Genomic DNA, 13,449 nt, shown 5'->3' on the forward strand with positions numbered 1-13,449 from the left:
CATTCATTCATTCGTATTTGACCCCTTTTTGGGGTCACAGGGCTGCTGGAGCCTTTTCCGCCCACTGGTGGGTGAAGGCAGGGGACATCCTGGACAGGTTGCCAGTCTGTCGCAGGGCAACAATCACAAACCCATGCACACTCACATTCACACCTAGGGACAATTTAGAGTAACCAATAAACATATGACGCATGTTTTTGGGTGATGGGAGGAAGCCACAGAACCACTTCCAATTTAAATAAGTGAAAAAAATGACGATTCATTTATAACAGTCTGTTTATTAAACAAGGTAAAGATACAAAGCCTTTTTTTCTTCCTTTTTCAAACATGAACCCTTCGTTCGTTTGACTTCTCGGTCTTGGCTGTGCATATTTTAGGTGTCTAGAAACTGTATATGAAACCACAATGCAAGACAGGAAAATAAAAAGTCATAAATCTACACAATTTTTTTTCTCATAGAGGACATGAGTCAAACAGTTATACAGATTACAGTTTAGTAACTCCATGCGGAAGAAAGGAAAGAAAAATGTTTACATGACTGAATACTGCCCAACACAATTCAGAGTAATGAAACTGGGGTGATAAAACAGTTGAGGCTTACATAAGTGATACAAAACATGAATATTAAGAACATACTGGTAGACTAAAATAATTACAGTAAGTTCATACAGAAATCTGAACAAAATAAGAACGTTTATAGAAACTTAGAAATAGGTACTATAAATGAGTAACATGTTTTACAGTACAGCAACATGTACATTTTCCCATTATCTCAAAGGAGAGAAAAAGTTTAGGAGGCAGGATCTGTTGTTGGCGTAAATGTCCTTTTTTCAGGCCATAGGCTTGAGTAATACTTTTTTTTTTTGTTAAAAACATACTATATACTGTATATGTATTTTACATTACGTTCAGTTTCATCTCAATTGTAACATCTTGCTCCAGCACCTTTTCTGAAGTACCCTGAAGAATACAGGGGACCCTTTTAGTACCATTCCAAGGTTTCAATTACAGTAAAATGCTATAAAACAATACTGTATACAGTTAAAATACTAACTGGGTTAAAATAAAAAGTAAAAAAAACAACAACAACAAAGGATTCACCTCTGCATACACTCTCAGAATATTGGCCTACTGAATGAGTCTGATCCAAATGTGTAAAGCTTATTAGAGATTAAAGAAATCCTGACAGGGAAAGTGGAGCTGTACAATAAATTCACATTTTGGTTCAGTGGTTAGATTTAAGATAAACCATCTGAATTGAGACATTTGTTGGAGCTGTACTATATTTTATTTTCATTTTCGAAGGGGCTAAATGGGTCAGGTATTTAGATCCAGCAGCAACCTTTTGTTTTGTAAATCCTAAAGCAGGTGATCAGATTTTTCCCTAAAACCTCAAAGTTTCTATATGGCACCAAATTATGTGGGAAGCAGTTTTCTTGACAATATAATAAGGTTATCTCAAAAAGAATGGAAGATAAGATTTTTTTTAAGCAAACAACATTCAGGTTTTTTTCCTCTATCAAGATGATCATTTATTGTGAAATATGATCTTTAATTGTCATCAACCGATTGCCATAATCAAATTTAAAGGACCCTGTTCTGGTGTAGAAACGTGAGAAAGAAAAGAGAATGACACTGTAGACTGTTGCTGTTTGTACCCTTAGCTGCCACAAGTAATGCCCTTTGGCATTTTCCATCCAATAAGATTGAAACAATTTGAGCTAAAACCACAAGGCCAAAAAAGTGCGTTAAGATTATCTTTGGATGTCTTCTGAATACACCCAGCAAGCATTTTTTTTGTTTATTTTTTACCTTTTCAAATCTTTAAGAGGACAAACATCGTCTGGCACATTTTAGAAACCTACCTAAAGATAAGATTAAAAAAAAAAGGGTGGGGAAGAAAAAAAAGTAAGCAGCCTAAACATTTCACTGGGCGATGCATCCGGAGGCTCACAAAAGTGCTTACTGAATCTGACGCAAGACATTCTTTGCCGCTCGATTCCCCGGACAGCATCAAGCTGCTTGGTTACATTCACAAAGTAATGCTGTGCTCATTTCTCCACAAGACAGATGAAGGCCGTCCTTTGGCTGACTCCAACACCGAATGCTTACGCCAGCTGTCGTAACGTTAACGCCCGCCTTATGTAGACGGCCGCGGGGCCACGCCGTCCCACGGCCGTCTACATAAGGCCTCTCCATACGACTGTTGAACGTCCAGAGGACTCAGATGAGGGAAATGCGAATGGGGATGGTGGGGGACTCAGTCCTCTGGGGCGACTGATGGCTCACTAGGTGCTCCACTACTGTGTGTTTGGACATGTGCTTCATTAGGTAGGTCTCCTATGAAAACACAAAAACACAAAAATCACTTCCAACGCTCCTTCACGACATTTTAATCTTTGGATTTTTAATTTTTCTGTTTTGCTTCAATAATACACATCTTGATCTGTGAAATGTCAAACAGGAAGTGTGACTTTGAACAGGAGCTAGGAAAAAAACACGTCAAATGTCACCATCTTATCAAAAACAGACATCAATCAGTCCAAACTCACACTGGAAAGATGCTTGAAAGCACGAAAAAAAAGCTTTGGTTCACTCACTGAGGTGTAAGCGCGGCCGCACATGCTGCAGCAGTAAGCTTTAGCGTTCTTGATGGCGTGCGCTGACAAGTGGATCTGCAGCGATGCAGAGTCCGAGTAGGCACGGTAGCAGTTGGGGCATTTGTACGGCTTATCTTTGTTGTGCTGCCTCTGATGAGACTGCAAGGAGGGAAGACACAAGGAGAAACCCTGAATTAGGCCACACAAATCATTTCAGCTCCATCTGAGCCTTCGAAGAAACCCCTTTGCCCTCAAGAATGTCCCATGTTTGTTGGAACTTGCTCTTTTTGTGGGTGAGATGTGAAGTAAGAGAGGGATTTCACTCCATTCAATGCAAACGCTCTTCTGCTGTTTTGGTCACCGACTCATAAGGAGATTCTTCTAACCACGAAGTTCAAAATGTGGCTTCTTTGTGATGGACAGGCAGTTTGAATGTAAACATTGACGCGGGGCTCCGCCCACTTTTTTTCGTTTGGTGGGAATTTCAAAGAAACGCTACGGTAACCTAAAACAGCACATTAAATCTGTTAGCTGAAGTGATAGACACTAATAAAGCCTTGCATTTGGTTTGTCTCTTTCGGGCTCCCATAGTCAATTACCTCCTTCTCTAACCAAATTAATTCTGAAATCTAAATAACATTTCCTATTTCTACATTCATGAAAACCTTTTTTTAGATTTAAGTTTCTCCAGGCACTCCAGCTTCCTCCCACAGTCCAAAAAAGACAAACAAGCTTTGTAGGTTGCCTGTCCTAGGTGTGACTGAGAGTGTAAATGGGATTGTGTGGCCCAGCGACAGACTGGCGACCTGTCCAGGGTGTAACCCCCGCCTTCGCCGAACAGCAGCAAGGTTGGGCTCTGGCAGCACGGTGACCCCGAAAGGTTTAGAAAATGGATGGAAAATTTCAAATATGAGTTAATTCTCTGTTCAACACAGGCAGCCTTCAGCTCTTATCCATTTGCTCAGCTGCTGGACTAAACAAGTTAGAAGAAAAAAGTCAAAAAAATAAAAAATAAAAAAACACGAGTAGACCAGTTAGTGAAGCTCATGCGAACCTGAAGGTTGGACAGCTGGGTGAAAGCCTTTTCGCATCCAGGGTGAGCACATTTGTACGGTCTATCACCGGTATGGATTCTGCAGCATAGGAAAAAAAGATCAAACATTATATCGAAGTGCAGAAATAGCAAATGAGAACGTGAACAGAAGCCTTTTAGGAGCGATCCAGAGACCTTAAAAATTGCAAATCATAGTGGATTCACAACAGACGGTTAAGTATCAGTTATCTGGGTTCTGCCTGGTTTTAGTCGGACTTAACTGATGTATTTCAAAGTTAATTTTGAACAAAGGGAATTCATCAAAATGTCATTTTTTTTTAGACAAAATCAAGATGTCTGCCTGTAATGCAGGAAAAAACAAAACAAAATATCAGAACACATGTATCATACCATTTCTCAAGCATGGTGGGAGAGAATCATTTTTGGGGTTGTGTTTTTTAAAGTTGAATGTGAGACGTTTGGTCCGACGGTGAAAACTAGACAGAAAACGCTTCATGAAACAAAACAGGCATCTTAAAGTCCCACTCCGATCATCTTCTGATCTATTTTCAAAGCATTCCAAGTTGTCTTTTAATTATGATGATGCCGTTATTAGCCAAAATCAAAAAAACTGTCGCTTTCTTAGGACATAGTTTCTGCAGAGCGGCAGGAGTTTATCAAAAATTCACCTCTGAATTGTGGGACTGTTGGGGGGATTAAAGCGAGCCATATTGGAGCTGTCCAGCCGTGGACCCAGATGACAGCTCACGGATCTGTTTTTGTCTAAAAGTGAAGCTTGTGACTGATTGTAGTTTGTACGTAACATCTACAAGCCTTTTCAAACTGCATTTTTCCCTCTGCTCCTGATTCACGATTTGACTAAGGAAATACTCAGAAATGCAATTTTAAGCTTGATTTTCTTCATACGTGTCCTCCATTGTGAGAAAATTCCACAAAAACCAGTTAAAAACACCAAAAAAACACCATTCTAATTGGAGTGGATCTTTAAAGTGTGCTAACAGAAACAATGACAATCCTTTGAAATGAATAAAGTTCACATCCACACTTAAACTATTTACAGAGTGAGGACAACAAGAGCGCCACGCCCACCTGGTGTGCTGTTGCAGGTGCGACAGCTGACGGAAGGAGTTCTCACAATAGGAGCAGTGGTAGGGCTTGATCCCCAGGTGGATGCGCAGGTGCTGCGACAGGTAGGAAGCATTGGCAAACGTCTTGGAGCAGTGGGGACATTTGTGCGGTTTGGCTTCTGTGTGCGACTTGGAATGAATCTGCATCTCTGACTTGGTTAAGAAGGTGAGCGGGCAGACCTTGCATCTTGGTGAAAGAAAAGGACAGAAGCACATGGTTTAAGGAAAGCAGAAGAGATCTTGATTAAGATGTTAGCCAATATGCTGTTAAGATGAAAGCTGTGGTTTGACTCCATATGTAAATCCTGTCATATGTGGGGTAGCCTAATCATTACCTGCCTACAAATTTGTTAAATACCGAGTTACTGTTGTTTGTATCTACAGCTGCTATGAAGAAAACATGTTTTCCACTGCAAGAGGTGAAGGGGGCCTTTGGGCATAGGAAACACTCTCTTTTGGAATAAGTTCATCACTGTCACAGCAGAGATTTTCCCAACTTGAAGGGAAGCATGTGTATGTAGGAGTGAGTATGCCCTTTGGCTGAACCTGTTCCAGTGGGTGACTGTCAGCACTTGACTCAACTCTGCAATAGGGATGGGATTCGTGACTGCATCTCTGACTTGCAGAGGGAGCTGAATCTTTTGGATCAGGGTATTTCAAAGAGCCATTCAAAAGTTTTCTCTTTTTTTTTTCTGCTATCTTCGTTTGCAGATTGATGCCTAATTGTCCAGAGCACCCGATTGGGCGATGACCTCTCAGAACCGCCCCAAGCTGGCAGCAACAGAGCTTTACTTCTTTGCCCCTACAGGCTTGCAGGTCCTTGCATTTCGGTTATTTTTTTTCCGTGTAAATAAGTTTTTTCTTTTTAATTGTAAATAAATCTCAGCTTACTTTCAGCTTGGGTCTTTGTGAGGGTCGTTGGGGTATTTAATTTGTTTATCTTTCCTTTATGTAACATTCTTTTAAAAGATCAAGGAAATAAATCAAACTGTTACACATTCTTTGAAAGAAACTAAGTATTGTAATTAAACATCTCAAATTTAGAAACTTATTGGTAAAACGTGGCAGATTGTAATCCAAACCCAAAAAACATCAACAGGTAAACTGGTTCTGGTGTGCATAAGACCCTGTGCAGACAGGAAAGGGGAGGGAACCTGGTTCATGTTGTGTCTAAAAACCTGCCACTAGATTTTTCTTGTCACCAGGGGTTCCCCTAGAAAGTCGTGCTACGGCTTTTAGTCACACAAGACACAGAGGCAGAGAACCAGTGAAAGTTACAAGTGGTGAGCCAAAACACTCCTAAATGAAAACAAGCATCTGAAATACCCTACATCCGTTTCAAACCGAAGACGATACGATACGAGCTGCTAGGAGACGACTTTTAAGGGTAAACTAATCTCATTGCTACCTTACGAACAGCTGTCATATTCTATAAATCCAATGCTAGCTGGCAAACCTGTCACTGTCAAAGCTTCTGATGAACGGACACAAAAATAAAAAGCACAGGAAGTACAGCACTCCACGAAAAAGCAAAATAAAATAAATGAGAATCAGGTAAAGCCTATTTATTCTTTTTTTTCTAACAACAGTATCAATTTTTTAGTAGATTGCCTTTTGCTCCCAGTTGTGGCCGACTCCAGTTTCTTTCTAAACTCCAGCACCAACCATGCAGTGAATCGACCAGGTGATGCGTTTGTGTCCAACCTGTAGGTTTTGCCCTCTTTGGGTGCGACGGTGACACAGCCTTGGTCAGCTAGGATGGGGTAGGGCACCACCAGCAGAGGCCCAGATGTGTTTTCCGCTTTAATCTTCTTCCTCCCTCGGGGTGCTTTGGGTGGGGGGCCCAGGAGTCCCGCAAGGCCTCCGGCCTTCATGTGGTCCATACCTGGGCCGCTAGCCAGCCCAGAGATGATGTTCACTGAGGGAGAACCACCCAAGCGGTTCTGGCTGCTGGAGGTGGGAGTTGTGGGGGTCAGAGCTTCGGAGGTGCTGTGGCTGTCAGGTCGGGATGGAGCCAGACCTGTAGGGTGGGGCGCAGGACGACATTAGCACAAAAATGACCCGTTTTGGCATTGTTAGAACCCCTGGTCTTGCCTGCATGTGTTGTGTAATGTGTGTTTGTACTTTTGTTTGAGTCTTAGCTCCCGCAGAGCTCCAGCTCCTCCACTGTTGCTGACTCTGCCCCCCCCCCACAGAGCTGACTGAGGCTGCCACTCTCCACCAATCGCCCGGCTGGGAGGGAACTTTAAAAACTCCCAGGAACCTCTGCTCCAGCGGCGGCTGAATTCCTGAGAGGAATCTGTTTTTCAGCCTCTGGTTTCCCCCTCCTTGGTTTTATTCTAGCTTTTTCCTTTAATCTTGTGATTTTTGATTGCCTTTTGGGTAGTTGTTGTGTTTTGGTGACTGTATTTCTGTTAATAGTTTCTTGCTATAAAGCCTTAGAATTTAAGTTACTTATTTCAAACATTAAGTCAAACATTTCGTGTTTCGTCTGTTAGTTTCCTTGGTTTTTAATGTTGTGACATTTGCCACCCTAATAAACGGCCGTGTGGCCAACTTTATTCATCCCTTAATTCATTCATTTATTCATTTTCTTCATGTTACCTATTTTCTCCCCTTGAAGAGGGATTTAACAGGCATCAACAAACATTGTTTAACAAAAATAAACTATATAAATATATAAGCTTCAGATGCAGAGAGATGCTGTATTACCTAAAGTTTCATAAACTGATACTTGGCAGGTGTGACACCTTTGCACTTTGTCAGTGTGCCGTTGAGGAGTTTAAACCAATGAGATAAGAAGAAGAAATGACAGTCTGTTTAAGTACCACCTTCTCAGTGGGTGGAGATCAATTTGTCATTATTAGAATTTGTAGAAAAGACTGGAAGGAGGAAAACATTCCAAAAAAAAGTTCCATAAAGTGGATGCAAAGCAGACGTGCATTGAGGCTAAACACTTGGATGCTCTGGGGAAGAGACCAAGGTGAACTTGTTTGGTCCCACTGCCCAACATTGAGAACCAAGCGAAGAGCACGGCAGTGGAGGTATCATGTTTAAATTAGGTAAACAAGACAGTAATCCAATAATCCACAGTATAAACAAAAACACCGGAGCTTTAACTCCAATGTTCAGATTCTTTCGACTATCGTAAATCTTCAACCATTGACGCAATTAAAGATCATCTTTTAATCTATTTTAAAAGTGTTCCTAGTGATCATTCAATTATGAGTCAACAGTTTTTAACTAAAATAAACAAAAATGGACATAGTTTCTGCAGAGCAGGAGGAGTTCATTAGAAGTTTGCCTCCGAGTTGTGGGCGGGACTGTTGGCATGGAGCAATCCTGCCCCCTCCCCGTTGCTGAGAGCTCTCTGTTTATGCGATCTCTCACTAGCTTCCAGCTCTTCAGACTGCCGATGCACAATTAACAGTGAAAAAATAATGGCAAACAATATCGGAGCTCTCCGGCCGTACAGTTTTGAGCCAGATACCAGCTCAGGCGAGGAAAACAAAGACGTTAATGGATCTAGTTTTCTGCAAGCGCAGAATGCATCAGAATGGAGCAGAAAAGAACAGGTTCTTGATCAAATGACATTTTTTCGTCTGCTCCTGATTCACAAGGATTTGAATAAAGAAATACTATTGTGAAAAGCAATTTTGAGCTTAATTTTCTTCATAAATGTCCTCTATTGACAGAGTAATGACACAAGAACATGTTAAAAACACCCAAAATGCAATTTGTATTGGAGTGGGTCTTTAATGCCAAAGGGGCCAAAAAGATTACCTGAGCGATGGTTGACCCGGCCAGGCTGTTCGCCAAGTTGTCTCATGTGCCAGTCCTCCCATAATCCTTTGGCCTTTATTGCTGACTTGTCATCCATATTTCCATCTGGAAGACATCAAATGTTGGCATCTTTATGTAAAGTGCAATTCAATTAAAACTTGTACTGCTTTGCCATGCTAATATTGTCAGCACTTTTGTTATAAACTGCAAAAAAACACCTCAAAGGAAGTCAACCACAGACCTTTGGTATCCGTCAGCTCATTTAGTGCTGATTCAAAACATCTACAAGCAGCAGCAGCTGAGAGGTTGGCTTGAATTCCTACTTACTGCATGAAGTGGGGTAAACTGTCTCACCAGTTTAGTATTTTCATGTTTCAGGTAATTACAAATATGTTTATCAGCCACTTTAATTCACAGATACCTAAAACTGGAGGATGTCTTCAGACTTTGTGTAGTTGTGTCTCATGTCAAAAGACATTTCATGTAAAGATAAAGTGTGTGATTCTTTCTGGGTTCCAACCATCGACTGTAAATGAGAACCGGGCCGAGTGAGTGCGATGTCACTCATTGACAACGGCTTACTTCCGGCTCCAACCAAATGAAGAAAATTCAGGAGCTATTTTTTTTGCGATACACGACGTCAGCAAAGAATGATTAGTATGTATCGCAATTGTTTCTATGGCAACCACTCTCACCAATCAGGAGCTCGATGGAAGTCCACACCGCTATCACTTGAAAGCGGGTTAGGTCAATCAACGTTTTGAACGTGGGGGCCAGTGAGGCATCTGATTAGCCAGTTTACAACTGTCATAACTTGCAATTTATAAATAAATATCATGAAAAAATAAAATTAGGATTAAAAAGAAGCAGAGCAAGAATGGTGATCCCGACAAATAGGACTGAGCAACAGCTGTTTATTTCTCAATAGAAGTCTATAGGATTTTGGCTTCTTGGTACCAGCAGGTACTTCCTGTTTGGAACACCAGGGGGGAGGGGTCACTAAGTCCAGTTCTCATATACAGTCAATGGCTCAAACCCTCCACAAACTCAAAAGCAGTACCTGGTCCAGAGCTGGAGCTGGAGCGCGCATGCAGAGCAATTTCAGGCTGACCAGAGCCCTGTGGCTGTGGGTGATGGTTTGACACCTGCTGGCTCTGAGGTTTTGGCACCTGCATGCCATGCTGTCCGCCGCCATCCGGGGATGAGGTGGGAACGAGTAAGGGCTGCTGAGAGGCGGCGGAGGTAGGCGGCAGGTGGAGAGGTCGAATCTTCTCGGCCATCAGCTGCTCCTTGATCTTGTTGATGAGGACCAGGTTATCCAGCTGAAAGGGTTAACGCGTCATGCTCAACAGAAAAAGGCTACAGAGGGTGAAACTCAGTCCCATCCCCAAAACCCCACAGAACAGCAGACGACGACAAACTTTCAGCTTTAAATGTGCTGTCATGAATTTGTGCCACAACAAACACACACATGGAAACCTATGACTTAAGCTCTTATACCAGTATAGATTTCACAATAATTACATGTGGGGAGAGTACTTACTTGGCCTGGCATAGAGGGTGGCGGCGGCCAGAAATATGGGTTGTTGAATCGAGGCTCCGCCATCCTGCAGTGAGCGACAAGTTCATTATAGCCTGATTCAAAGGTTAAGCTAAATAAGTTAATGTCTGTAAGATCTGACTATCAGTAGATATGAAGTGTTTGCATTTCAGGGCAAAGCCTTAGGCAGAAAAGGTAAATAATGGCAGACTTCAACATCCTCTTTATCTTTCCATTCAACTCTATTATTATGCATATTAAAAGCTCTTCTGAATAACCGCAACTGCATCCAAGCTGCTATGTTTACATACAATTTTTATTTTTATGTAAAAAAGGGAAAAATATATACGCTTTGTATAACTGCAGATTTCAGAAGCCTCAAATTTTGATGCTTTCTATTTGCAAATTGTTGTGGCTAGATCTTTGAAATACAATGTCCTATTTGATACTAGACAATGGATAATAAAAAAATAATTTAATTGTATTTGATAAATGTTTTCCTAAATACTCCTTTGACCATGCTTTTGTGTAACCTACTAATGAATCCGTTTTTTTGGTCTAAAGGGTCATAGGGCAACAATGAACTCTACACTAATAGACATTCTTCTAGTTTTAAAGACATGAGTTGTGTACAAATTCCTTCACTATTCGCTACATAGTGCACTAGTCCAAAATCCAGTGACCTAGAAAATCCCCAGAAGTCTCTGCAAAAAACCAATGTGCATCACTGCTCAATAGATTGGTGAACATAGATATATATATTTATTAGGTTTTTACTTTGGGAAATCTGCGACATCATATTAGCTGTATCTAAAAAAAAGGTGATCGGTCTATCCGAATTGCTTTTAAAATCCAGGGCACAAGCGGCAGGACTTCATCAGAAATTTCCTGAGTTGAGGCACATGGTGAATTGACTTTTGGCACCTAGTAAGCATGCCCCACTTCCCATCATCCGTTTGTTTACGCGCTTTCCTGCTAGCTTAAAACCCCCTCCCAACCCCAAGCTAACATTACCAGTGCAAGTAAAATAGAAAGCACCAAGGATCTATTTGGGCGAACAATTTTGAGCCAAATACTAACTCAGATGAGGAGCTGGCATTTGACGTGCATGGATCTATTTGTCCGCAAATGGATGGATCAGAATGAAGCAGAGCAGGGAGCTGGTAGCCTACTATCGTAGGTTCACATCTACAAGCTTTCTCCAATGGATGTTTTTGTCAGCTCCTGATTCACAGCGATTTGAATAAAGACATACTCAGAAACGCAGTTTTAATCTTAAATTTTCTTCATATATGTCCTCAAACCCTAACCAAAAACAACAATTTCATGAGAGTGGGTCATTAGCTTAAAGCCAAAGAGCCACAACGGAGGGATGAAGGAGGCTCCGTGGCCTCAGGTTGCAGACCCCTGGTTTAAATGTCATACTAATTGACAGTCCATTAGCTTTTAAGAATATATTCTTTTTTTTTTTACGGCAAAAATTCACATTTTTGAGTCCACATTGCCACTGAGTTTTAACGGGATTTGATCAACTGCAGAAATGGATCAATCCCAACAGGAAATCAAAGCTGCGTTTATTGTAGGTCCCAAATTCAACATTTATTTGTACCAAATCTAAAATAAGGGAGGCTTTCATTTAAAAAAATGCTTTAGGAACACTACATGTATTTATTTTTCTCTGGTCCCTTAAGACATGTGTCCTCCTGATGTAAGGGTCATCTCCATGGCAACTCAGTAAACACTGTCCTCACAGAAGAGGAAAAACAAGAAAGTGGTCTTGAACAGATGTGTCGATCTATTTATTTAATCACTGAAATGTAAGGTTTAAATGAAGTTTGGGGATATGACATTCTTAAAATGACAAATCGAGATTTAATTTAAATGAGCTCCCCGTAATAATTGTATTTTGTTGCCATCATATTGTCTCAGTATGGTTTTTGGGGACACTAGTATTTGGCTTTTAGGATCCCACCCACGATTCGAGAATATCTGATTTCCTTCCACAAAATTTGCGCAAAAATAAGAGTCGGTCGCTTTAAATGTCCTTCCAGGCGCTTTTCAGACAGAACAAGCTCGTCTTCTTGGACTTTTCAGACATGTCTGCGGTCTGGGGGCAGCTCGGCGGCCGGGCTGAGGCAGCACCGAGCGGAACCGAGCCCAGACTCGGACATTCTCAGACAGTTTTCTTAAAACATTTCCAGACAAAAGAGAAACAAAAATGGCAGCCTTATTTTTATAAGGCGGGACGCCATATTCTGCAGACCCCAAATTTTTTAGGAGCGCGAGCGTGTTGTCGACGGCAGGGTGTTGCGTGGGGGGGGGGGGGGAAGAAAGCGGCCGAGAGAGCCGAGACAAAGGTGTGTTTGTCGTGTCAAAGGCACGGATGATTGTTTACGGAGAATCCCAGGTTTGAATAGCCCGGCCTCCCCAGCTCTTAAAAAAACTGACACTTCCTACAAACCACCATGCCCTGCAAAAACAGAACGGAAACGGACAAGCTGGACTTATTACGCCGATTTAGAAAAAAAAAAAAAAATCCCTCCGCAGTGAGAAGGGAGCAAATTTACCGACACGGGGGCGCCTCACCTCCCCGCAAACGGCTTAGCAAAATGTCACTATTAGTGCTGCTTCCCCCCACCTCCCCACATATGCAACTTTTGGGCGAATCAAAGGACAAAAATAACATTAAATGCACAACGGGGGAAATGTACTGGAGGCGATACCCGATCGGAGAACTGCAGAAAGGGGGAAACACAAAAGGCATGCACAAATACCTGACGTCCCGCGTGCAGATATTGTCTTGCAAGTCCAGCTATAAAATAAAAGCTTGATGTTCTTTCTGCCTCCAGTTGGATCAGCGCTTCCGGGTCGCTTTGTTCACTTCTGGGTGCCGTTGCGGGCTACAGACGCAGAGGGAAATGTGCTAAGGTGGCTGCAGAGTTTTTACCAGAAGATTGGTTTGCTTTGTGATGCAAAATTTTAGGTTATTTCACAGACAGGGTTTGCTTTTTTTTTTAGTGTTCGTGTTTAGCGAACAAATCCGAGGTGGCGGATTAATACACGAATGGTTGAAAACGAACCATTTTTGTGCAAGAAAATGTAGGGCGAAAAAATGTCACCGTGCCACCGGTTTTTAAACAAAAATGCGCTGTTTTGTCGTCCCTGCTGCCTATATTATCACGTAATAAAGTCACTCCTAACTCTAAGAACATATGAATAAATAAATGCACCCATGATGCTAATTAAAACATCACATTTTGCCAACATTTTTTTTAAATTAAACATATTTCAAAACACAAATTAAAATCAATAAAAAAAGAAATTAGTTTATTTTTTTAAAGATTC

General features: G+C 41.5%; 1 protein-coding gene across 2 annotated transcripts; it reads right to left on the reverse strand.

The window, feature by feature from the left end:
• Positions 1-258: 258 nt before the first annotated feature.
• Positions 259-13,166, reverse strand: LOC101169941 (zinc finger protein 362). Of its 2 annotated transcripts, none has more exons than XM_023956511.1 (9): positions 12,879-13,166; positions 10,108-10,171; positions 9,625-9,859; positions 8,565-8,669; positions 6,486-6,801; positions 4,744-4,968; positions 3,655-3,733; positions 2,601-2,759; positions 259-2,340 (listed from the first exon to the last, which is right to left on the reverse strand). In XM_023956511.1, exons 2-9 carry the CDS (start codon positions 10,168-10,170, stop codon positions 2,224-2,226), a joined length of 1,299 nt encoding a protein of 432 aa, XP_023812279.1. In that variant the 5' UTR covers position 10,171; positions 12,879-13,166; the 3' UTR covers positions 259-2,223. The 2 variants fall into 2 exon arrangements, with proteins under 2 accessions (XP_023812279.1, XP_023812278.1); XM_023956510.1 differs by having other exon boundaries at positions 9,625-9,886; positions 12,879-13,162.
• Positions 13,167-13,449: the final 283 nt, after the last annotated feature.

The sequence above is a fragment of the Oryzias latipes genome, chromosome 7 (assembly GCF_002234675.1).
Source record: "Oryzias latipes chromosome 7, ASM223467v1".
Classification (NCBI taxonomy): Eukaryota; Metazoa; Chordata; class Actinopteri; order Beloniformes; family Adrianichthyidae; genus Oryzias; species Oryzias latipes.